Source organism: Macaca mulatta, chromosome 13, assembly GCF_049350105.2.
Source record: "Macaca mulatta isolate MMU2019108-1 chromosome 13, T2T-MMU8v2.0, whole genome shotgun sequence".
NCBI classification, from domain to species: domain Eukaryota; kingdom Metazoa; phylum Chordata; class Mammalia; order Primates; family Cercopithecidae; genus Macaca; species Macaca mulatta.
In genome coordinates this window covers 88,209,824-88,236,998 of record NC_133418.1, presented here as the reverse complement: position 1 = coordinate 88,236,998, position 27,175 = coordinate 88,209,824, and the positions used below count along the sequence as shown (strand labels likewise).

At 41.4% G+C, this 27,175-nt stretch overlaps 1 protein-coding gene across 4 annotated transcripts in view; it reads left to right on the top strand.

Moving 5' to 3' along the window:
- VIT (vitrin) overlaps nt 1-27,175 on the top strand; it is a 127,339-nt gene that overhangs the window by 27,879 nt on the left and 72,285 nt on the right. For all 4 annotated transcript variants that reach the window (XM_028831766.2, XM_001107688.5, XM_015112102.3 and 1 more), the window contains exons 3-4: nt 5,972-6,037; nt 19,676-19,832. In XM_028831766.2, the coding sequence (XP_028687599.2) occupies nt 5,972-6,037; nt 19,676-19,832 (223 nt within the window). The remainder of the gene's footprint in view (nt 1-5,971; nt 6,038-19,675; nt 19,833-27,175) is intronic.

Sequence of the window (27,175 nt, the reverse complement as noted above, 5' to 3'; positions counted from 1 at the left end):
TCTCAAATCCCTGCCAGGATTAAATATAATTTTATGTTCCATATTTACTAGCATGATATGGGAAAACACCCCCTCATTTTGCTTTAGCTTGCATTTTTAACGTTAAGAAGATTAAACATAGTTTCAAGCTTATTCATTTATATTTTCTCTATGCATTATACAATAAATTTTAAAAATCAGTATTTGAACTGTCCTGATTGTCACATCAGAGAGGGAGAGAGTGAAGTGGGAGAAATTTTTTTTCTGAAAAAGTAATTTTAGTATTTAATATGCTTTAACATTTCGAGAACTACTAAAGAAAGAAAAGACAGCCTGGGCAACATAGCGAGGCACTGTCTCTACAAAAAATGAAAAAGTAGCCGGACATGGTGGCACACACGTCTGTAAGCCCAACTATTTGGGAGGTTGAGGCAGGAGGATCGCTTGAGCCCAGGAGTTCAAGGTAGCAGTAGGCTGTGATCACACCACTGCATTCTAGCCTTGGCAAGACAGGAAAAGAAAGGAAAGGAGAGGAAAGGAGGAAAAGGGAGGGGAGGAGAGGAGAAGAGAGGAGAAGAGAAGAGAAGAGAAGAGAAGAGAAGAGAAGAGAAGAGAAGAGAAGAGAAGAGAAGAGAAGGAGAAGGAGAAGAGAATTGTTTATGTTATTCAAAACTGAAACATCAGATTTTTTGTTGTTGTTGTTTATTTTTTTTGAGATGGAGTTTCACTCTTGTTGCCCAGGCTGGAGTGCAGTGGCGCGATCTCAGCTCATTGCAACCTCCACCTTCTGGTTTCAAGTGATTCTCCTGCCTCAGCCTCCCAAGTAGCTGGGATTACAGGTGCCAGTCACCATGCCAGGCTAATTTTTGTATTTTTAGTAGAGACGGGGTTTCACCATGTTGGCCAAAGAACACTGGATTTTTAAGGACTAAGAAGCATTGCTGAGAAGCATTGCTGCATGATTGCCTTGGAATTTGGGGTTCCAGAGTTAACTCTCTTCAAGTTTTCTTGACACACATGGCCTCCATTGCCAGATGATTAACTACTCTCACACAGGGGCTGGCTCTCAGACCTGTCTGCGGCTTTGCACTTTGAAGTGGGCATCAGGCATCCATCCTGGTGCTCTGCTAGGCATCCTAGGAAAATGAACACAAGATTGATTTTTCTCTTCCCCAACTTCAACATGCAATTTACCATTTCCAATGTAGCAAGAGGGGGATTGCTGAGGAGGGGTGAAGACTTGCTCCAGGGCACAAGCACATATGCAGGCCCTACTGACCAGCTGTCCCCTGGAGGAGTGGTTTCTGAGGAGCTTTAATTATAAGCACAGAAGCTGAGGGGAGGGCCTGTGTGTGCCATCAAAGATAATGACTTTATTAATTACTGCTGTTCAACTGAACCCAGCTATGCATGTTTTCAGCCTAAAAGGTCTTGGGCAACCAAAAGCAAATGATGGGGTGGTCTTACTAAAATATTTATAGTCCTAATGATACCAGGACTTATAAACCACTTGCCTCAGAGACAGAGGCCAAGAACAGTTTTTGGTTTTCCACAAAAATTGATACCCAAATTTATTATTTCACTTACTCCCTCTCCTTGCTCAATTTTTTTCTATGTATGTATTTAGTACTCATTTTAAAAAATATTATAGGATTATAGATATTTCTTTTTGAGCATTAAGTGAAAATATAGTCTTTGCACAGAGTTAATTGACAAGAAGCTACTATAAAAATTAGACCTCCGGGACACTCCTACCCACTCAAACCCCAGAAGTAAATATACCGAAAAAATGTCTGCCTTCATTCTGCCTGGCTAGACTTCTGGTTCTCACTCAGTTCTCTTTCATGTTTCTGTTCTCCTAGGACATGGTATGTCAATTACTCAGGCCTCAACTAGTGCTAACAGTCAAAATTGGAGACAATTCAATGGCCACATCATTGGCACAGGTTAGCTAGTGTCTTAGTTCATGCAGGCTGCTATAAAAAACTGCTACAGACTGAGTGGCTTAGAAAAACAGAAGTTTATTTCTCACCGTTGTGGAGGCTGGGAAGTCCAAGATCAGAGTGCTGATGGATTCAGGGTCTGGTCAGGGTCTGCTTCCTGGTTCCTAGAGAGCCATCTTTTTGGTGTGTCCTCACATGACAGAAGGGGCAAACTAGCTCTCTGAGGTCCCTTTTATAAGGGTGCTTATCCCTTCATGAGGGTCACTGTCAAGACCTGCGACGTCCCAAAGGCTCCACTTTCTAATATCATCACACTGGGGGTTAGGATGTCAATGTTAGGAATTCTAGTTGGGGGGTGTTGGGGGGGCGGGTAAACAAACATTGAGACCATAGTAGCTGGATAATCATAAGATAAATAAAGAGGTTTTTTTAACACTTGGTGGCATTGCCACTTTTTTCTTCAAAAATTGTTGCCAATCCAAGAACTCCTAAGTCCATTTATACCTAAGTTGAGGATCTGTGTTCAGTTAAAAACAAACACACCCGCCGGGCGCAGTGGCTTATGCCTGTAATCCCAGCACTTTGGGAGGCCGACATGGGAGGATCACCTGAGGTCAGGAGTTCAAGACCAGCCTGGCCAACATGGTGAAACCCCATCTCTGCTAAATATACAAAAATTAGCCAGCCAGAGCGAGACTGTCTCAAAAAAAAAAAAAAAATGCTATCAGAAATTTTCAGCCAGGCGCAGTGGCTCAAGCCTGTAATCCCAGCACTTTGGGAGGCTGAGGTGGGCGGATCATGAGGTCAGGAGATAGAGACCATCCTGGCTAACACGGTGAAACCCCGTCTCTACTAAAAATACAAAAAAAAAACTAGCCGGGCAAGGTGGCGGGCACCTGTAGTCCCAGCTACTCGGGAGGCTGAGGCAGGAGAATGGTGTGAACCCGGGAGGCGGAGCTTGCAGTGAGCTGAGATCAGGCCACTGCACTCCAGCCTGGGCCACAGAGCGTGACTCCGTCTCAAAAAAAAAAAGAAATTTTCACAATATGTATCAAAATTTTAAGTGAGCATACATTTAAAACAAATTCTATTTGGAAATGTATTTTAAGGAAATAATGAATCTATGTAAAGATTACACTATTTCTATTAAATCAAAGTTTGGTTATGATACATCCATATAGGGCAATACTTTGCAGGCAATTAAAATTACTGTAGAAAGAACATTTAATGACAAGAAAAAATGTTGATATATATCATTAAGTAGAAATAAGTTATTAAACATTGTAAACAACATGAGTATGATCAAATGTTTGTTTAAATGTATTCACATGAATACCTGTATACATATAGAAAAAGACTAGAAAATATTATACTTTTATATTCATCCACATTTGTGTTGTTTACATTTTTCTACAAAGAACATGTATCTTTTTAAATAATAAAAACAGCCAACATTCACTTCTTAATGAATGGAGACAATATATAAAAAGCCTCAGGCTGGGTGCAGTGTCTCACGCCTGTAATACCAACACTTTGGGAGGCTGAGGCAGGTGGATCACCTGAGGTCAGGAGTCTGAGACTAGCCTGGCCAACATGGTGAAACCCGATCTCTACTAAAAATACAAAAATTAGCCAGACGTGGTGCAGCACACCTGTAATCCCAGCTACTCAGGAGGTTGAGGCAGGAGAATCGCTTGAATCCGGGAGGTGGAGGTTGCAGTGAGCCGAAATCACACTACTGCACTCCAGCCTGGGTGACAGAGTGGGACTCTGTCTCCAAAAGAAAAAAAAAAGCCTCGGAAGAGAGGCTGTCTGGGAAAGAAAGGCAAGGAGAAAAGCCTGGGGAGAAGAAGGAGAGACTCACAAGGTCTGAGAATGCTCTATTTCATCTTACGTGCTTGAAAGGGAACCAGACTTTAAATTAGAAAGGATACAGAATTCTCCCTTCTTCACCTATTGATATACGTTAAGGAGCGTGGTGTCCAAATGCTATCGGAGGTTCTGCTCCTGTTTCTAAGGAGGAAGCTCAACTATCTGCAGTTGCCTCAATGGGACACAGAACCAGGGCTGCCAGGGGGCTATGAGGGAACACTCAGGTCACTTCTCAGACATTGTGATGAGTCTCCTTCTTCTCCCTAGCCCCTTTCTCCTTGCCTTTCTTTCCCAGACAGCCTCTCTTCTGAGGCTCTTTATATGTTCCCTGCATTCAGCCTTCCCTCAAGCACACTCATATGCACACACACATAGGTGCACACACACATAGTGCGCACACACATAGATGCACCCACATGCACATGCAGTTCTCCGGCTATTTGGAAACTGGCCATCTGGAAACCTGCTGTGGAAGGGAGGACAGAGCACAGGAAGGGCCAGGGTGCTCATCCCACCTCCATCATTAATTCATGGGACAAGACAAATAGTGGACTTTTCCTTCCTCTGGAAAATGGGAGCTTTGTCAGGTTAGTGTGGTCAAATTTAAACACAGCAAAACAAAGGACAAGTATCCAAGAGGTGTCTTTAAAGGGACCTTTCAGCTGGGGCTGAGAAAAGTATACAAAGTAGACATCTCATTTCTCCCATCTTAATACAGTCATGCACTTCATGCACTTAATACAGTCATGCACTTCAATGTCTCAGTCAATGGCCCTATAAGATTATAATGGAGATGAAAAATTCCTATTGCCTAGTGAGATTGTAGCCATTGATGTAGTACAACACATTACTCACATGTGTGTGGCGATGCTTGTGTAAACAAACCTACTGAGCTGCCAGCAGCCATGTAAAAGTATAGCACATACCGTTATGTACAGTACATAATACTCGATAATGATTACTTGATAGATAACAAGTAACAACTATGTTGCTGGCTTCCATGTTTTCTTTTTTTCTGAGATGGAATCTCACTCTGTCGCCCCGGCTGGGGTGCAGTGACGTGATCTTGGCTCACTGCAATCTCCGCCTCCTGGGTTCAAGCGATTCTCCTGCCTCAGCCTCCCTAGTAGCTGGAATTACAGGCGTGTGCCACCACTCCCAGCTAATATTTTTCTATTTTTAGTAGAGGCAGGGTTTCACCATGTTGGCCACACTCGTCTCAAACTCCTGACCTCAGGTGATCCACCCACCTCTGCCTCCCAAAGTGCTGGGATTACAGGCGTGAGCCACCACGCCTGGCGTGTATTTTATATCTTATATTTTTATCATTATTTTAGAGTATACTCCTTTTACTCACTTAAAAAAAAAAGTTATCATAACTTTTAACCAAAACATTTTAAAAGTAAAAAATTTAAACATCTCAAAAATACAAAAAAGCTTGTGGAATAAGGATATAAGGAAAGACAATATTTTTGTACAGCTGTAAAATGTGTGTGTTTTAAGCTAAGCATTACTACAAAAGAGTCAAAAAGTTAAAAAATCAAAAAGTTCATAAGGTGAAAAAGATACAGTAAGCTAAGATTAATATTAAGGAAAAAATATTTGTTATAAATTTAGTGTAGACATATACAGTGGTTATAAAATCTACGGTTTTGTACAGTAATATCGTAGGCCTTCACACTCACTCACCCCTCACTCACTGACTCACCCAGAGCAACTTCCAGTCCTGCAAGCTCTGTTCATGCTACGTGCCCTCTACAGATGTACCACTTTTTATCTTTTATACTGTATTTTTACTGTACTTTTTTATGTTTAGATATATTTTGATACATAAATACTTATCAGTTGTTAACAATTGTTTACAGTATTCAGCACAGTAACATGCTGTACAGGTTTTTGACCTAAGAGGCAACAGACCATACCATACAGCGTAGGTGTGTAGTAGACCATCTAGGTTTGTGTAAGTGCACTCTACAATATCGGCACAATGATGAAATCGCCTATTGACACATTTCTCAGAGCGCAGCCCCATCGTTAAGTGATGCATGACTGTAAGAGGGAAAATTTGTTCTGCCAGTGAGAATACTTTGTGGATGATCAAAGCAAATATGAGTCAAAAGAGAAAGCATTTAGGTAAAATAATATTGATTAAATTTTTTAAATTTTTCTTTATGTAGTTTTGCTGGTGACTGGAGTACATTCAAACAAAGAAACGTCAAAGAAGATTAAAAGGCCCAAGTTCAGTAAGTAAAATCACAATTCCTTGCTGGCATAAGGCTCGTCTCTCCCATGGAGGGTTATTATACTTGCTTTAGATAATTTTTGTTTTGGTTTGGTTTTTGTCTCTATCTCAACTAATTTCTACTCAGACTGATTAGTGATAAGTCTTATCTCCTACCACATTCCAAAAAGTGTTTGAGATAGGAGCCCTGACTTTAGGGTAAAGGATATGTAGTTCCCTTGCACTAGAAAAACTCAAAATACACATACAGAGACCAGGCAACAGTATGTCTTTATGGCTAAGTGGAATAAGCTTAGCCCTGACATTGAAATGTTGTCTCAATTCCCCATACCAGAGAACTTATTTTGGCTAATGCAAAGGTCTAGCAAACCTGCTCATCTTCCAACAGACCCTGGTATCAGAAGGCAAATCTCGCAAAAAAGCCCATGCAATTTCACACCCAATCAATGGAAGCAGAAAAAATAAATTTCACTTTTGAGTGGTGTATCAGTTAAGATTAGATGACAGAAAATCTGGAATAAGGGCAAGGGTGGTGGCTCACGCCTGTAATCTCAGCACTTTGAAAGGCTGAGGCGGACAGATCACTTGAAGTCAGGAGTTCGAGACCAGCCTGACCAACATGGTGTCTCTATTAAAAATTCAAAAATTAGCCAGGCCTGATGGTGCATGCCTGTAATCCCAGCTATTAGGGAGGCTGAGGCATAAGAATCACTTGAACCTGGGAGATGGAGGTTGCAGTGAGCCCAGATCATACCACTGAACTCCAGCCTGGGCCAGAGTGAGACTGTATCAAAAAAATAAAAAGAAAATCTGGAATAATAGATGCTTATTTAATACTGCAGTTTCTTTCTCTCTCGTGGTCTTGGCTTTTATGGAAGTTCCACAGTCTCCAGGGACCCAGACTTCTGGCTTCTAATTCTGCCATTTTCAATGTGGCTCCCAATTCATTGCCCCAAATGGCTACCCCAGCTCCATCCATCATGTCCACATTCCAGTCAGTAGGAAGGGATGAAGAAAGGCACATAATAGTGATGCAGGATTTTTCTTCTCAGTCATTTTGCAAGCCAGGGACCCCCAGCCAGTGACGCTTCACCTGGGCCTTGCTCGGCCGTGCTGGCATGCCCCAGCACACCTGTGTTACAGCTTAAACTCATGTTCAGCAGTTCCCAAGCGCTTGTACCATGCCCAAGAAGAATGAGAATAAGCTGGACATTGAAGGGTGAGGAGGGCTGAGAATTTTACTGAGTGAAGGAAGAGCTCTCAGCAGAGAGGGGACGTGAGGTGTGGTTCTCCTACCCAAAGGCGTGAAAGTCCCTAATGTGGCTGCGTCTGGGGATTTTTAGGGACTCAGAATGGGGAGTATGTGCTGATTGTTTTGTGAGTATGCACAAAAGGTTACAGCAAAGACACCACTCAAAGGTGGGCATGACAGTGTAGAAAACCAATTAGGAAAAGGGTAGGTATATGTAAAACACGTGAAGGGTGGGGATCCATTAGAGGAAAGCACACCAAACAGGAAGACGGGTTCTCAATCCAGTCTGAGGATTTAATTTGTAGCTTGGCTTTCAGGCTTTGAACTGTCTTTGGCTTGGAGGTGGGGTTTCACCAGGGACCCACCCCTATCTACCTAGGCGTTTGGCTGCCTCCTACCACTCTCAACAGCTCCCTTTAAAGCTACATCCAGAAAGTTCAATATAACCCCTCTCTTTAAGTACTATTGGCCAGCAGTAAGGGAGAGTAGGAAATGTCTTGATTTTTTTTTTTTTTTTTTTTTTTGAGATGGAGTCTCACTCTGTCACCAGGCTGGAGTGCAGTGGTGCGATCTTGGCTCACTGCAACCTCCACCTCCTGGGTTCATGCCATTCTCCTGCCTCAGCCTCCCGAGTAGCTGGGACTATAGGCATCCGCCGCCACACCCGGCTAATTTTTTGTATTTTTAGTAGAGACGGGGTTTCACCGTGTTGGCCAGGATGGTCTCGATCTCTTGACCTCGTGATCCACCTTCCTTGGCCTCCCAAAGTGCTGGGATTACAGGTGTGAGCCACCGCGCCCAGCCATGTCTTTATTTTAAACATCCATGTCCCTTGCTAAAAGTAATAAGGGGTATTATTACTAAGAAAAAAGAGAAGAATGGATATTGGGAAATAACTCACAGAAGACACAGCTGGAAAACTCACACTCAAATATTGTAAGCACACTGGGATATCTGTATCCAAATTTGTAGGCCTGATGGAAGCTTAAGTTAAACTGTGTTTATAAAGAACCATTATAAAAGGCTTTATATACAGTCAATGTTCTGTGCTCTCCACAACTGAAACCTTCTTTATAGGCATTAAATTTAGGTACCTTGAAATCAGCCACATTAATCATTTCAAATAAAAGAAAGATTTGCTTCACACAGCCTCTTTTTTCTTCTGCTCTTTTAAACCTTCCATGTGAGATTTCCTGTTGAAATGAGACCAAAAGGGCAACCATCCACAGCCTCCTAGTCTGAAATACTAAAAAGGAATCAGTTGTTTGTTTATTTCTGTCAGGACCAAGAGCCAAGAGGACCGGCCCTGGGGCAGATGTGTGTTCAAAACAATGATTAGGTTAATATGGAGACAAATGCACGCCCAAATATGAAGTCCTTTGGGCTGTTTCCAGTGTCTTCATTAACTCATATACAAAAATCATGAAAGGTTCCATGATTACCATGACAACAGTTTGCAGTGACTATGAAAGTCTGTGCTAAATGACCCAAGGGCAAACCTCTTTGAGAGATCTCAAATGGATTGAATTTCTGATATGCTAAATTCCAGCCTTATTCTCAAAATCTCCCTAGTGATGCAGCACATTGGAATCAATAAATGCATGAGGTCTTTTCTCTAATTAGAAACTCTGGCACAATTATTAAATAGGGAAAAAAAGATACAATGAAGGTAATTGGATATTCCCAAACCACGGAGATATCTGATTCTTGATCTCCAGAGTATTTCCAAATCATAGTCTATAGCTTGAGGCCAAAGTCTTTTTCTTTCTTTCTCTCTTTTTTCTATTCAACATTGTCAGTCTGCTGCTGGGGGAGGTGACTGACAGCAAGGAAGGCACATTATTCATTCATTTGATAAGTATTTATTGGGTGCTGGCCAAGTACCAGGCACTGTGTTAGATACCCAGAAACAAAAGCAATCCAGAATCCACCTATGCCCTCACAGAGCTCACAATCTAAGGTGGAAGAAAGACAAGTCAACAGGCAATGATACTGTCCATATACGTGCTAGGACAAGAGAAGCTAAAGGTACTCAGAGAGTTAGGAAAAGAATTTGTGTATCTGGGAGGGCTTCCTGGAGAAAATGACACACACTAATTCTAAAGGCCAAATGGGGATTGGCCAGGCAAAGACGAGGAGAAAAGAGTGCAATAAGCAGAAAGAACACGTCGTGCCCAAGTCCTGAAGAGTAGAAAAAGCTAAAAAGTAGTTCAACATACAGAAATAGAGAGTAGAAGGTGTATGTGTTGAGGAAAAAGATGGAAAGCAAACAGACATCAGATGGTGAAGAGCTTTGCTGCCATGTTCAGGGGATCTGGACTTCATCGAGAGGGCAGTGGGAAGTATCTTCATGTGGGTTATTTTGGTTGCAATTAGCAGAACTCCAAGGCCAATCTGCTTAAGCAAAAAGGGGGATTTGGGCAGGACGTGGGGTAGCTCACAGAACCCAAGGCAGGAAATGCAGCTGTAACTCCTTCGGGTTGGACTGCAGATGGAAAAGCCTCAGGAACCGGCACCCCTGCCTCTTCTCTCTGCGCATCTCTCTCTTTCTCTCTCTCTCTCTCTCTCTCTCCAGATCATGTCTCTCAGTCCTGATCCCAAATTCCTGGGAGAGAGAATCTAATTGCATCAGGCAAGGTTGGCAGGGGTCCACCCCTATAAAAGGAGCATGGTCCTCAGAGAATAGTAAAGTGTTAAGGAAGGTTGTGTTAGGGAAATGAAACAACCCTGCCAACATTAACAACAACTCCTTTGTAGCACTATTTGAAGATATGAAGAGAGAAGAGAGAGAACACAACTTGTGAGTAAGCATTACAGATTTACATGCATATGCAGATAGTATGAAAGTGTGTACAAAGTCTGGACAGAATTTCACACAACTTTATATAGTAAGTTGGAAGATGACAATTACAATTTCTCTTGCCGTTCTGGAGGTAAGGGCTTACAGATCCTTACAGAAGGCCAGAGTCGTCGCATTGTAAAATCAAAAGGCTAGCTTCTTATGTCTTATGTCTTTAAGAAAACATCCTAAGAGGGCAGGGTGGTCGAGGTGCAATGGCTTCTCTCCTCTTCACTAAACAAAAAAAGCTTGATCATCTAACCGTTAGCGTCGATACCTCAAAATGTATCTTACAGGATGCTATTGAAGAGTTTTAAACAGAAAGTGAAATGATAAAAGCAGGGCTTTAAAAAAACCACTTTAGCTTTAATGTGAGATAAGACTAGGTCAGTGGTTCTCAATGTGTGACTCCTGGACCAGCAGCATCAGCATCATCCGGGACCTTTTGTCTCACCCGGCCCAGACATCCTGAGTCAAAAACTACAAGGGTGGGCCCAGCAATTTGTGCTTTAACCACCTCTCCAGGTGATTCTGAGGCCTTGTAAAAAATGTGATAACCAGTGGACTAGAGAGAGAAGGGCTTCTTGCAGATATGAATGAGAAATCATTTAGGTAGGTTCCCTTTAGTGCCCTCTAACCTCTCTTTTAGAAGCCCTCAATTTTCACCAGTGTTTTTTCAAGACTCACAGTCTTCACGACCCAGAAGTCTTAAGTCAAATAACAAGGCGAAGGTAATTTGGTAGTGTTGGTCAGTGATTAATTTCCTGACCCCTCCTAGACAGGGGGCACTCTCCTAGACTCTTGAGGATCTAGTACCTGAGTGACACTAGTTGGCAGAGCCGCATCTGAAACCCAGGTCTGGGTGAGGTTCAAACCCTATGTTTCCCCAGTGGCCTCCTCTTGAGCTGGGAGGGACTAAAGAATGAGGTGTCTGTTGCCTGGGAATGGATGAGGGTGTTGCATAATCAAAGGCTGACTAAGTAGAAAGTAAAGTAGAAAACGTATGGGGAAAAGGGGAGAAGGAGAAGAGCATAACTGTCTTCCTTGGGCTTGGCTTGAAAACGCCTGCCATTCCAGTACATTTATTCTGCCTACTTATAGGGTTCCCACTGATTTTGGTAGTTATCTCTTTCTCTCCTCTCTACATTCCCTTCTTTTTCACTTCTTTGTCTTCTCGCCCCTTTTTCCTTCTTTGCATTTCTTTCATCTGTCCATGGCCTCCAGTGCCCCTCATGGATGTTACTTAGCACCACTGGTGGGGGACCCTTTGGACCAAGAAGGTAATATTTAAGAGCGTGTTGAAAATAATCTGGCAGGTCAGGTGCAGTGGCTCACACCTGTAATCCTAGCACTTTGGGAGGCGAAGGCAGGAGGATTGCCTGAGCTCGTGAGTTCCAGACCATCCTGGCCAACATGGTGAAACCCCATCTCTACTGAAAATACAAAAATTAGCCAGATGTGGTGGCAGGCACCTGTAATCCCAGCTATTTGGGAGGCTGAGGCAGATTGCTTGAATCCAGGAGGCAGAGGTTGCAGTGAGCCAAGACCACACCACTGCTCTCCAGCGTGGGTGACAGAGCAAGACTCTGTCTCAAAAAAAAAAGGAAAGAAAAGAAAAGAAAGAAAAAAGAAAATAATCTGGCATGGGGGTCTTACGAAGAAGAAAAACAAAGATATAAAAAGCAATTGGATGGATTCTCACAGCTCTACTCCACAAACCCATAGGCCCATTCATTCTAAGCTAATATTTTGCTTTTATGTGCTCAGTTGTATTGGATACAACTTTATCCCACCATATTTGGCTTATCACATTATTTTCAAAATCAAATTAAGTCTGACTCCAAATTGCCAATTGCTGGGGTCGGGGGTGGAATTCAAATTCCTTAATTACAAGGGCTTCCTCCCTTTCTGCTCCAGCAGACAGGGCTTGTGCAGTCTAGAAGATTCGGGGTGGTCAGCTACTCAGCGTCCAAGTCCATGTTATCTTTGGAAGGTGGGCAACCCCACTGCTTCCTGGATGATGGGATATTGGCAGAGGTGTGGAAGCCCTGTACCTAAATGTCCACCCCAAGGTGCATCACACCAGGTGCTGCCCTGAGGTGGTGCTCCTCAAAGCAGCTGCTAGGGCAAGGGATGTTTCCTTTACTGGAACCTATTTGGCCACTCCCCCCTTCCCAGTCGTAGAAGATCATTGTGTCTCCATCAGTCTTTGGGCTAAACAAGCGCAGTGCCCTGAAACAAGGGGAATTTGGAAAGTCTACTTTTCAAAGCCCGGAGAGAGTGTTGTCTTTGCGACCCACTGCCCTCTCTCCTGCAATCTTGAGATCCAGAGGTGGGAAAACATGAGCCCGTCTACCTTCTTAGAATAGTAAGATGGAAAAAATGCAATGGGAAGAAACGTAAGTTAATGACTTAATAAATTAACGGGCTGTTTAATCCAAGGTAAAGTTTACCTTACTGCAGTAATGAGAGTTTTATCACTTTATTTTTAGAGGTGACATTTTCAAGGCTCTCATTTTCCCGATAAGTCTTAGAGTCATAGATCTAACCTTAGCCAGAGGCACCTCAGTAGCAGGTTTAGTCAGCATAAACCTACTCAAGCACTTTCTAACAAATTACCAAAATGTGGCTGCATTTTTCTTGATTGTTTAAGGCTACAAATAAAGATTGAAGGGCTTAGGTGTGTTCATAACACACTTCTCCTAAGGCAGTCATAATACCTTACACATTTTAAGGATTAATTTCATTTATGTGTAGGTTACACATTCAAAAAAGGCCTACTCTTTAACTTATGAGCCTTTCAGTCCATACTGTAATAAACACATCATATATTTTCACATAAATTATGTCCACCAGACTCTAGAACAATTCCTGCCTGGCAGAGTATCTGTGCTAGAGGGAGAAAAGCTTTTAAGTTGTAAAATCTCATCAATGGCTTTTCACACATAATGGAGCTGCAGAAGAGCCCCGGAAGCAATGGCCTTAGTCCAAAGTGGTGTTAGATGAGATTACATTATGCAGATGGGAGCCATTGATGATTCCATGCAATGTGTTTACTGGCTGCCCATCCTGCAAAGTCTGTGACCTCAGAAAGCATCAATCTTGTATAAGGCAAAACAAAAGTATGCAAAGAAAAGCCCTGCTGGACCCAAACCCTATCCTCAACACACACTCAGAACTAGGTTAGATGCCTCCTGTATGCACTGCACTTTCTCCATCAAGTACTGATGCTCCTTGACTTACAATGGGGTTGTGCTTTGATAAGCCCATAGTAGGTCACAAATGCATGTAATACCCTGAAAAACCTTTCATAAAGTTGAAAAATCTTAAGTTAAATCATTGTAAATCAGGGACTGTCTCTATTTACCACATATTACTTTAAGAGCTTTTTTTATACAGTCTGTCTTCCCAGGAAGACCAAAAGTACCATGAAGATCCAATCAGTGTTCATTAGGTAATTGTTGGATGTATGGAGAAATGAACAATAACCACAAAAGCCACTATAAAATAAAGCAAAATGTGGCAAATTCTATAGGAGAATAACAAACGTGGAGTCTACAATAGGACTCCTGCTGGTCTTATGAAAGAATGTTCAAGATAAGACCTGAAAAATAAGTGAATTTTTACAGGCAGAGGTTGGGAAAGGGCTTTCTAGGTGGACTAAGCCCAGATACCATGGGAAGCAAGTAGAGGATGAGGTCAGGAGGCAGTGAATGGTATGGTGGGTTTAAGTGTTGGGGAGTCATGGAAATGCATCTGGAAGGTGGATCAGGACCCACCAGGAAATGTCAATCTGAGAAGCTTTTTTTCTTTGTCATTCACTAGAGGGCGGGGACTCCTGAGAGTTTTCTAAGCAGGAAATTTACATGATGAAGACAACAATCAGTGAGATAAACAAGATATTCTCCACAGGCAGTAGAGCTACATTCTGAAATATTTCCATTTACATTGGAGTCTGTTGAAATAGACTTAATTTGGGGTGAAATGTACAACATGTAATTCACATAGTTCTCTCCACTGAATTAATCTTAATACCTTGTAAGGCATGGAAAGATTTTTGCAATCAACCTTGAAAGAGTAGATGATTCCTGAACCTACTGCCTAGGGCATGAAGAGGTCATTGTTCTGGGACTTAGTTACTTAGTGCATTGGACACTGATGAAGAGAAATACAGCTCCATGGTTGTAAGATTTGGTATAGCATGCACACAGCTTCTTGGGTAGTTTTATGTGTAGCAACTTGTAAGTAATCCCCAGTGTTTGCTTGCTTCTTAGACACCTGGTGCTAACACTGGTGGGTTCTCAGACACAGATTGGTATGTGGGCCCTTTCTCAGACCATGAAAAAGGAAGAAGATTAACTTTCTAGCCCTTCTTCTGATATGTGGATGAGAAAGAAGGCAGAGACTCTCTGTGTTACAAATTTTCAGTTGAGTAGACTCTATCCTGGCAATTCTCAGAAATAACGGGAAAACAATACAATGGAAAATGACACTAGAGGAATTACTTTGCAGGTATTTGGGGTAAATGCACAGATGCATGCATGTATTCACATAAACACACACACACACGCACACAAACAAACCTATTTGTCAGATATATACTGCATTCACCCACTAGAGGTTGTCAGCAATCTTCAAGTTCAGAAAAGCCTGTAAGATTAGACTAGAGAAGCTGCAGTTTTACTTCTTCCCTTCAGTCATGCAAGTGGCAACCAGGTGGAACTGGCAAGGCTTTGGGTTCACAGGCCTGAGTTCAGGTCTTAGTTCTGCCGCTTGATATCTGAACAACTGTTCAATTGTTAATTTAACAAATTAACTTGCCTCTCTGAAAAATGAGGACTAACGCCTTTTAGGGTTTTGTAAGGACCAAGTGAAAGAACCTGCATTAGGGTCCTTCATAAACTAAAATATGTATTTTTAAAGACACAAACTTCTGCAGCTGCCCCAAAACTGTGTTGCCACAGGCCAGTTACCCTCTGTCATCCAATCACTCAATCCATCCATTTATTCATTCAGCAGACATTCTCTTGAACAGCAGTGAACAAAACAGACAAAAGTCCTTGCCCTCATGAATTTTATATTCTAATAGATGAATGAAGATGTTAACTGAACCGGGACCTAAAAGATAGTAACATTCAAACAGATGAAAGGAAAAATGGTTTCAGATGTGAGAAATGATTCAAGCTAAGTGTACAAGACAATATGCATTCAGAAAGTAGAGACTTTATTGCAAGTATTGGCAAGCCCAGACGTTCCGTGGAAGAAACTGTGGAAAGGCCTTAAGGATTTTGGAATTTTTCCTAATGGCAGCAAAAACCTAGTGTGGTTTTTGAGCAAAGATTCAATGTGATCAAAGACTGTTAAAGAAAAATAGATAAGAATGCTTTGCGAAAGAAGGTGCTACAAAGGAAGAATTAAAATGACCTAAATGTCAGGATCAAGGAGAACAGTGCGTTCACCTTCAGATTAATGATATTTTTATTTAATTAACCTAAGGACTTTTTGCATAATTCTCTTAAAAACAGAATTTCACTCTAGTTGAATATCACAGTCCAATAAAATTAAGTTTAATATTAAAAGTTTTCATGCATAAGTGCTTTTTTATGTTATAATTCTTCTTCTTCATTAAAAAAATAAAAATAATAATTTTTCCTTATTAACAGGCATGAGGCAAGCTTACGATGATTGCTTGTTGATAAGGAAACTTGTTTTCCAGAAGCAATGTGGCTTGCCTGAGATCACTGAAAAGATGAGTGGCAAAATAAGGAATCTACAGTTTGATTTGGCCTACTACATAGTTGGCTTATTGTACGTGACATCATCTAATAATCACTGTTATTAGCTTAGGCAGGAGACCCAACCAACAGCAGAAATATTTGCAGTTATTCCTCTCAGGTTCTAATTTTGTACTAAAAATTAACTCAGGTAGTACCAGTTTTTTGTTCTGAGATAAGACCTTTTGCCCAGGAACTCCTGTGAGATCACTACAGCAGACACATAAACCTTGGTGACCTAAAGGTAATCCTACAATTCGATCTGGTTTGCAAGTGGTTCTCTTTTCCCTGTGCCTAGTTCCAAGGGCCTTAGGGAAGGAACCCTTGGCAGATACTGAGATGCTCTAATGTGATTTCTGATAAGAAAGTGAGAGTGTCTATGAGAAGGCAAGATTATCTTAAGTAATCAGATGAGACAGTGGGTGGGGGCACAGAGGGAGAAGCAGAGCAGGTGGCCAAGCAACAGGTTTCTGTGCAAAGGTTCCACTGAAGAGGTCTGGGCTCCCCACAGCTCTCTGTGACTTTGGTGTAGACTTTCCTTCATGGACGCCAGCAACTGTCCAATCAGGAAGGAATAGAAGAGGCTTTTGTCTTTCTTTCTTCAAGTGTTCTAGAATAAGTTCTTTTTAGAATTTACAAATAATTTTTCACCTGAGGTTAGCTGTGGGGACACAGCATTCCCCTCTGACTGTTCTGGCCAAATGTCTTCCTGCTCCCTTTAGACCTAAGAATGATACTTCCCGAGCTGCCTTAATTTAAACGTGTCTTCTTAAGGAAATCTGATTTTCTGCACTTCTAGGATCAAACTCAGAGAAGGGGGAAGGGAGATATGAATAAACCTTAACAACCAAAGAAAGAGGAAGAAAGGAAAACCTAAGCGGCAAGCGCTGAATAGTTCAAAGACGTTCAGAGGAAAGGCCAAGATTCGTTTCATTCAGGCCTTCAGTGGAGAGGTGGAAGATTCTTTGACTGTTACAAGAAAACAGACTACCTCACAAATAACTGGGAAAATATTGTAAAGAAACAAATCATAGTTTCCATATACTTAAAGAAGAGCTGCCAGAAAGATGCAAATGCCTGCTTTTTCCTGGCTGAACATAGACATTACACTTTTTAATAATTTTGGCAATCACTCTGCAAAATTTAACTAGTTCACTCTCTCCAGCTTAATTTTCTGTACAAATTTAACAAATTTTTTACCTTTAGCCACACTTTGCCATTGCTCCTTGTTTTTTCAAAGTGCACAAACGCATGTGCCTGATTTCATTTTTTCCCCCTGTGGGACAAATTAGTGAGTGAATTCACCAGTTTTGCTAATCTGGTTAGGTGCAGATAAAGCACATCTTATTTAAGGTACTTCCCTGAGCTTTGTAGAGGGGAAAACAAAAAGACAAACTAAACAAGCAAACAAAAAACAAATGCCCCCTTAAAGAAAGGAGGGAAAATCGATTAGCGGGAAGTAAAATGTGACATTTTCCCTTGTCTTTTAAATCAATTATTTCATGGAAAATCCTACTGCAAGTAACATGTGCACCCTGAAGTCTTTTAACAGGTTTGATCATTGTCTAATACTCATGAAATAAGCTTCCAGATAGAGACTTGTTTACGCAACCCCAAAATATTTAGTTGGTCTGACAGGAGATTCAAACTCTGAGAGTGCCAGAGTCACATCAAAATTTAATCTCAACGCACACAGCTTGTCACCTCCTATTTCAAAGAACTAAGAACAAAGAAGAAATCTTTCATTTTCTTTACCTCTAAGGGAGGAGATACATTTGGGAGTGAGGAAGTGATCTGGGGAAAAGAGGAGAGTTGAACACACAGTTACATCCAGGAATCAAACAATTCACTAATTTGAAAACAGACCACACTGGCGTCTTCATCCCAAAATTTGCCTTTAAAAAATACTCTGAGACTCAAAATAGTAAATGCAGCCTTGAGTATCAGAGTTTAAAAGAATGAAAGGTAAGAAGAAAATAGCCGGTGAGGAGGCAACCTTTGATGGGGAGAATGAAACCACAAAACTGTTTTAAGCACAGTGCTCTACTTCTTAATGTAAACCACAAATTGCTTAAGCCTGTGATCAAACTCAACCCCTTGGTTCCCAGGAGAAGTTCCCTGTTGGCCCAGCCCCGAGTAGCAAAGATTGTCTGGGATGGGTATTTAAGAAAAGAGCAGAAAACTTCAGTTCTCTCTCCATCCTGGATGAAATACGGTTCTCCTCATTCAGGTACACAAGGGTTAAGAAAGAATACGCTTTTTGGATACAGCTGGAAGCCATTAGCAACTCTGAGACCATCTCAGGAACCCAGTTAGAGGGTGGGTGGCCTGGCAGAGCTCCTGGATCCAAGAGTCTATGGATTACAGACTCTTAGGATTGGGAGGGGTTTTATTCTACTTCTCACCCAATGTAGAAATCCTCTCTATAACTATTCAGTCTCCACTTGCATACTTCTACCAACACCCCACTCACTGCTTCCTGAGGCAGCTCATTCCTTCATGGACAATTTCAGTTCCTAGAAAGTTCTTCTTGGCAAAATTTGCCTCTATAGAAACTCGGTTCTTTAAGTTCTAGCTCACCCTCTGGCATCACAGCACACAACAATCCTACTTGTGAAGATAACTATCAGTTGCCTCCAATTCTTGCTTCCTCATGTCCAAATGACCATTTCTACAAACCATCCCTTTCATTTGGTAGTTTCCAGACCATTCCCAAGCATGCTGCCTCTTTGTACTGTGCTCAAGTTTTAAAGTCTCTTCTGAAGAATGGGGGCCAGAACTGAATACATTCCCAGATCAAAAGGCACCAGTAAAGTGTCCTCTAGGGGACCTTTTCCTTCAGGAGTTATTGAGGAAAAATCTTTGCAGGGAATATGCAGTCCTACCCCTTCTTGGATACAGTCAATAGAGCATCTACTCCACCTCATCCCCAGAAAACCTTTCAGCTTCAGGAGACTTGCCTACTGGATAGCGCAAGGCTGGCAGTAGCAATAGCAAAGCCAAAACAGAGGGAGGAAAGAATGAATGAGCTTCCCCTGGATGCTCAGCTGGGGAGTTCCCAGCTTTCCACCAGGCAGATAAGAAAAGATCTCTCCCATTATGACTTCAGATCTAAGCCTAGAGGAACCTCTAGGATCAAGACAAAATATCATGTTTTTGACGTATCTTCCCGGTCCAAAAGTCTTTCATTGCCTCCCACATCCTACACAGAACACGAGCATGCAAGCCTTCTTAATTTGGGTCATTCCTACCAATCTACCATCCACCCACCAGGCCCCATAATGGAGCTCCCACCCAGAAAGCCAACTTTGTCCAGGTCATTCCTAACTCTGATGCTCCCGCTGTATGCCCTTCCTGGAATACTTTTCCTTCCTTCTGTAAGGTTGGATGAGAGTTTTTTCTGGGTTAGCTACAGAGCATCTGAAAAACCAGTACTCTCCTGCCTTGACTCAAGATAACATTTCTGGCCACTGGAGGTGGGTAGTCTTTTCTCAGAGATCTCTGCTTTGTTAATTGATTATTTCAATAAGCACAGGAATCAGCCTTTTGCTTTTGTTCTCAGCAGGTTAAAGGCAATGAATTGTCATTGTGGTTCTTTTGGTCTGGGAAATGTCCTAATTACATCTTTGCTTTCACTACAGGGAGGGGATGTAGAGTCAGCCCAGGCTCTGGCTTTTAGAGATTAAGTAAGTCAATAGTTAAGACCTAACAGAGTCACCCCATAGATAAACTAATAGCACAAGGTGTAATTTTGACCTCATTTTGTATTCCCAGCTGTGCCTCAGATCAACTGCGATGTCAAAGCCGGAAAGATCATCAATCCTGAGTTCATTGTGAAATGTCCAGCAGGATGCCAAGACCCCAAATTCCATGTTTATGGCACTGACGTGTATGCATCCTACTCCAGTGTGTGTGGTGCTGCCGTCCACAGGTGAGTGGCTCTGAGCTACTTAATAACTAACTAGGAATTAAGGTGTTGGGAGGGAGCCCTCATGCAAGGTTGCCATATTTAGGAAGCAAAAATATACAAATTTTTTTAGCTCAAAATCTTCATTTATAGATATAGAAATCTAGCCAACAGTTATTTTTTCGTCTTTCATTTAGTACTGTATTATGCTTCATTGTCTCCTTGCATAGTTTCAGATGACAAGTCTGTATTCATTTTTTTATCTTTGTTCCTCTATACATAATGTGTCATTTTCCTTTGGTTACTTTTAAGATTTTCTCTTTATCATTTGTTCTGGAAAATGCGGTTATAGTGTGTTCTTATGGAGTTTTCTTTGTTATCCTGATTGAGAGTCATAGAGCTTATATATTTCATCAAATTTGGGGATTTGAAGCAATTGTTAAATAAATATTCTTGTTTGCCCTTGCCCCAGCCTCTCCTTGTGAAACTTTATGTCACACTACTTCAAATTATCCCACAGGTCACTGAGACATTGCTCTTTTTTTAAACTTTTATTTTAGATTCCAGGTGTACATGTGCAGGTTTGTTACAAAGGCATATTACATTATGAAGGGATTCGGAGTACAACTGAACCCATCACCCAGGAAGTGAGCATAGTACCAAATAGGTGGCTTTTCAGGCTTTGCCTCCCTCCCTCCCCCTTCTTGTATTCCCCAGTGTCTGTTGTTTCCATCTTTTCATCCATGAGTACCCCATGCTTAGTTCCCACTTATAAGTGAGAACATGCAATATTTGGTGTTCTGTCTCTGCATTAGTTCACTTAGGATAATGGCCTCCAGCTGCATTCATGTTGCTGCAAAGGACATAATTTTGTTCTTTTTCACAGCTGCATAGTATTCCATGGTGTATATGTACCACATTTTCTTTATCCAATCCACCACTGATAGGCACCTCAGTTCGTTCCATGTCTTTGCTATTGTGAATAGTGCTGCAATGAACATACTGGTGCATGTGTCTTTATGGTAGAAGGATTTATTTTCCTTTTGGTATATACCTAGCAATGGGTATATATAGTCAGCAAGGGGATTGCTGGGTCAAATGGTTGTTCATTAGTTCTTTAAGAAATCTCCAAACTGCTCTCCACATTGGCTGAACTAATTTACATTCCCACCAACAATGTATAAGCATTCCCTTTTCTCTGCAGCCCACCAATATCTATTATTTCTTGGCTTTTTAACAAAAGCCATTCTGACTGGTGTAAGATGGTATCTCATTGTAGTTTTGATTTGCATTTCTCTGATGATTAGTGATGATGAGTATTTTTTAATATGTTTGTTGGCTGCTTGTATGTTTTCTTTTGAGAAGTGTCTGTTCGTGTCCTTTGCCCACTTTTTAACGTGGTTGTTTTTAGCTTGTTCGATTGCTTAAGTCCCTTATAGATTCTGGATATTAGACCTTTGTTGGATGCATAGTTTGCAAATATTTTCTCTCTTTCTATAGGTTTTCTGTTTACTCCACTGATAAGTTCTTTTGCTGTGCAAAGCTCTTTAGTTTAATTAGATCCCACTCATCAATTTTTGTTTTTGTTGCAATTGCTTTTGAGGACTTAGGCACAAATTCTTTGCCAAGACCAATGTTGAGAAGGGTATTTCCTAGGTTTTCTTCCAGGATTTTTATAGTTTGAAGTATTACATGTAAGTCTTTAATCCATCTTGAGTTAATTTTTGTATATGGTGATAGGGAGGGGTTCAGTCTCATTCTTCTGCATATGGACAGCCAGTTATCCCCAACACCATTTATTGACTAGGGAATCCTTTCCCTGTTGCTTATTTGTGTCAACTTTGAGGACAATCAGATAGTTGCAGGTGTATGGCTTTATTCCTGAGTTGTCTGTTCTTTTCCGTTGTCTATGTGTCTGGTTTTTGTACTAATACCACATTGTTTTGGTTGCTGTAGCCTTGTAGTATTAAATCTGATAATGGGATACCTCCAGCTTTTTTCTTTTTGCTTAGAATTGTTTTGGCTCTTCAGGCTATTTTGGGGTTCCATATGAATTTTAGAATAGTTTTTTCTAATTCTGCGAAAAAGTACATTGGTAGTTTGATAAAAGTAGTGTTGAATCTGTACATTGCTTTGGGCAGTATAGTCATTTTAGCAATATTGATTCTTCCACTCTATGAGCATGGGATATTTTTCCATTTGTTCATGTCATCTCTGACTTCTTCCAGGAGCATTTCATAGTTCTCCTTGTAGAGATCGTTCACCTTCCTTAGTTATATGTATTCCTAAGCATTTTCTTCTTCTTGTGGCTACTGTAAATGGGACTGGGTTCTGATTTGGCTCTCAGCTTGAACATTATTGTATACAGAAATGCTACTGATTTTTGTACATTGGTTTTGTATCCTGAAACTTTACTGAAATCATTTATCAGCTTAAGGAGCCTTTTGGTGGAGTCTTCAGGGTTTTCTAGGTATAGAGTCATATCGTCAGTGAAGAGAGATAGTTTGACTTCTTGTTTTCCTATTTAAATGCCTTTTATTTATTTCTCTTGCCTGGGTGCTTTGGCTAGGACTTCTAGTACTATCTGAAATAGGAGTGGTGAGGGTGAGCATCCTTGTCTTGTTCCAGTTCTCCAAGGGAGTGCTTCCAGGTTTTGCCCATTCAATATGATGTTGGATGTGGATTTGTCATAGATGGCTCTTATTATTTTGAGGTTACATTCCTATAATGCCCAGCCAGTTGGGAGTTTTTATCATGAAAGGATGTTGGATCTTATCAAAAGCTTTTTCTGTGTCTATTGAGATGATCATATGGTTTTTGTTTTTAACTCTGTTTATATGGTAAATCATTTTTATTGATTTGCATATGTTGAACCAACCTTCCATCCCAGGAATAAAGCCTACTTGGTTGCAGTGAATTAGCTTTTTGATGTGCTGCTGGATTTGGTTTGCTAGTATTCTGTTGAGGATTTTTTGCATCTATGTTCTTCAGAGATATTGGTCTGTAGTTTTACTTTTTTCACACGTCTCAACTGGGTTTTGGTATCAGGATGATGTTGGCTTCTTAAAATGAGTTAGGGAGGATTTCTTACTCCTTGATATTTTGGAATAGTTTCAGTAGCATTGGTACCAGCTCTTTGTACTTCTGGTAGCATTTGGCTGTGAATCTATCTGGTCCAGGGCTTTTTCTGGATACTAGGTTTTTTATTAATTCAATTTCAGAACTTGTTAGTGGGCTGTTCAGGGTTTCAATTTCTTCCTAGTTCTGCTCTAATTTTAGTTATTTCTTTTCTCCTGGGTTAGTGTGTTCTTATTTTTCTATTTCCTCTAAGATGTGATATTAGATTTTTGTTTGTTTGTTTCTTTTTTTGTTTTTTTGTTTTTGAGACGGAGTCTTGCTCTGTCGCCCAGGCTGGAGCGCAGTGGCGCGATCTCGGCTCACTGCAAGCTCCGCCTCCCGGGTTCACGCCATTCTCCGGCTTCAGCCTCCCGAGTAGCTGGGACTACAGGCGCCCGCAACCACGCCCAGCTAATTTTTTTTGTATTTTTAGTAGAGACGGGGTTTCACCATGTTCACCAGGATGGTCTCGATCTCCTGACCTCGTGATCTGCCCGCCTCAGCCTCCCAAAGTGCTGGGATTACAGGTGTGAGCCACCTCGCCTGGCCAATATTAGATTGTTAATATAAGGTATTTAGAACTTCTTTATGTAGGCCTTTTGTACTATAAATTTTCCACTCAACAATGTTTTCACTGCATCCCAGAAGTTTTGGTATGTGTGTCTATATTTTCATTAATTTCAGTAATATTTTTATTTCTGCTTTAATTTTATTGTTTGCCCAAAAGTCATTCAGGAGTAGGTTGTTTAATTTCCATGTAATTGTGTGGCTTTGAGAGATCTTCTTGGTATTGATTTTATTTTTATTGCACTGTGTTCCAAGAGTATGATTGGTATAATTTCAAATTTTTTTAATTTATTGAGACTTGCTTTATAGCTAAACATGTGGTCAATCATAGAGTATATCGCACGTGCAGATGAGAAGAATGTATATCTGTAGTTGTTGGGTGGAGTATTCTGTAGATGTCTATTAGAGCCAATTGATCAAGTGTTGAGTTTAAGTCCAGAATTTCTTTGTCAGTTTTCTGCCTCAATGATCTAACTCTGTCAGTGGGGTGTTGAAGTCCCCTACTATTATTGTGTGGCTGTCTAAGTCTTTCCATGGGTCTAGAAGTACTTGTTTTATGAATCTGGGTGCTCCAATGTTGGGTGTGTATATATTTATGATAGTTTTCTTGTTGAATTGAACTCTCTATCATTATGTAATACCCTTCTTTGTCTGTTTACTGTTGTTGGTTTAACATTTGATATAAGAATAGTGACCTCTGTAGATCTTTCTTCATCCTTTTACTTTGAGCCTCTGGGTGTTATTATGTGTGAGATGGTCTCTTGAAGACAGCAGATGGTGGGATCTTGTTTCTTAATCCAACTTGCCACACTGTGCTTTTTAAGTGGGGCATTTAGACCATTTACATTCAAGGTTAATATTGATATATGAGGTTTTGACTGGTCATAATGTTGTCAGCTGGTTGTTTTGTAGACTTGATTGTGTAGTTGCTTTATAGGGTCTCTGAGCTATGAACTTATGTGTGTTTTTGTGGTGGCAGGTATTGTTCTTTCATTTCCATGTTTAGAACTCCCTTAAGGACCTCTTGCAAGGCTCGTCTAGTGGCAATGAATTCCCTTAGCATTTGCTTATCTGAAAAGTGTTTTATTTCTCCTTTGCTTATGAAGCTTAGTTTGGCAGAATATGAAATTTTTTATTGGAATTTATTTTCTTTAAGGATGCTGAGAATAGGCTCCCAATCTCTTCTGGCTTGTAAACCTTGTGCTGAGAAGTCCACTCTTAGCCTGATGGGGCTCCCTTTGTCGGTGATCTGACCCTTTGATTACCTTTAAGACTTTTTTTGGTTCCAAGATGGCCAAATAGGAACAGCTCCAGTCTACAGCTCCCAGCGTGAGCAATGCAGAAGATGGGTGATTTCTGCATTTCCAACTGAGGTACAAGATTCATCTCACTGGGGCTTGTTGGACAGTGGGTGGACAGTGAGTGCAGCCCACCAAGAGTGAGCCAAAGCAGGGTGAGGCATTGCCTCACCCAGGAAGCATAAGGGTCAGGGAATTCCCTTTCCTAGCCAAGAAAAACTGTGACAGAGGGCAGCTGGAAAATGGGGTCACTCCCACTCTAATACTGTACTTTTCCAATGGTCTTAGCAAATGGCACACCGGGAGATTATATCCCATGCCTGGCTCAGAGGGTCCCATCCCCACGGAGCCTTGCTCATTGCTAGCACAACAATCTGAGATCGAACTTCAAGGTGGCAGCAAGGCTGGGGGAGGGGCACCCGCCATTGCTGAGGCTTGAGTAGGTAAACAAAGCGGCCAGGAAGCTCGAACTGGGTGGAGCCCAACGCAGCTCAAGGAGGCCTGCCTAACTCTGTAGACTCCATCTCTGGGGGCAGGGGATAGCCTAATGAAAGGCAGCAGAAACCTCTGCAGACTTAAATGTCCCTGTCTGACAGCTTTGAAGAGAGTAGTGGTTCTCCCAGCACAGAGTTTTAGATCTGAGAACAGACAGACTTCCTCCTCAAATGGGTCCCTAACCCCCAAGTAGCCTAACTGGGAGGCACTCCCCAGTAGGGGGAGACTGACACCTCACATGGCCAGGTACCCCTCTGAGACGAAGCTTCCAGAGGAATGATCAGGCAGCAACATTTGCCATTTAGCAATATTCGCTGTTCTGCAGCCTCCACTGCTAATACCCAGGCAAACAGGGTATGGAGTGGACCTCCAGCAAACTCCAACAGACCTGCAGCTGAGAGTCCTGACTGTTAGGAGGAAAACTAACAAACAGAAAGGACATCCACACCAAAACCCCATCTGTACATCACCATCATCAAAGACCAAAGGTAGATAAAACCACAAAGATGGAGAAAAAACAGAGCAGAAAAGCTGAAAATTCTAAAAGTCAGAGCGCCTCTCCCTCTCCAAAGGAATGCAGCTCCCCACCAGCAACGGAACAAAGCTGGATGGAGAATAACTTTGATGAATTGAAAGAAGAAGGCTTCAGATGATCAAACTTCTCCGAGCTAAAGGAGGAAGTTCAAACCCGTCACAAAGAAGCTAAACACTTTGAAAAAAGATTAGACGAATGGCTAACTAGAATAACCAGTGTAGAGAAGTCCTTCAATGACCTGATGGAGCTGAAAACCATGGCACGAGAACTATGTGACAAAAGCACAAACTTCAGTAGCTGATTCGATCAACTGGAAGAAAGGTTATCAGTGATTGAAGATCAAACGAATGAAATGAAGCGAGAAGAGAAGTTTAGAGAAAAAAGAGTAAAAAGAAATGAACAAAGCCTCCAAGAAATATGGGACTATGTGAAAAGACCAAATCTATGTCTGATTGGTGTACCTGAAAGTGACGGGGGGAATGGAAACAAGTTGGAAAACACTCTGCAGGATATTATCCAGGAGAACTTCCCCAACCTAGCAAAGCAGGCCACATTCAAATTCATGAAATACAGAGAACTCCACAAAGATACTCCTCGAGAAGAACAACTCCAAGACACATAATTGTCAGATTCACCAAAGTTGAAATGAAGGAAAAAATGTTAAGGGCAGCCAGAGAGAAAGGTCGGATTACCCATAAGGGAAGCCCATCAGACTAACAATGGATCTCTTGATAGAAACTCTACAAGCCAGAAGAGAATGGGGGCCAATATTCAACATTCTTAAAGAAAAGAATTTTCAACCCAGAATTTCATATCCTGCCAAACTAAGCATCATAAGTGAAGGAGAAATAAAATCCTTTATAGACAAGCAAATGCTGAGAGATTTTGTCACCACCAGGCCTGCCATACAAGAGCTCCTGAAGGAAGCACTGAATGTGGAAAGGAACAACGGGTACCAGCCATTGCAAAAACATGCCAAATTGTAAAGATCATCAATGCTAGGAAGAAACTGCATCAACTAATGAGCAAACTAACCAGCTAACATCGTAATATCAGGATCAAATTCACACATAACAATATTAACCTTAAATGTAAATGGGCTAAATGCTCCAATTAAGAGACACAGGCTGGCAAATTGGATAAAGAGTCAAGACCCATCAGTGTGCTGTATTCAGGAGACCCATCTCACGTGCAGAGACACACATAGGCTCAAAATAAAGGGATGGAGGAAGATCTACCAAGCAAGTGGACACCAAAAAAAAGCAGGAGTTGCAATCCTAGTTTCTGATAAAACAGACTTTAAACCATCAAAGATCAAAAGAGACAAAGAAGGCCATTACATAATGGTAAAGGGA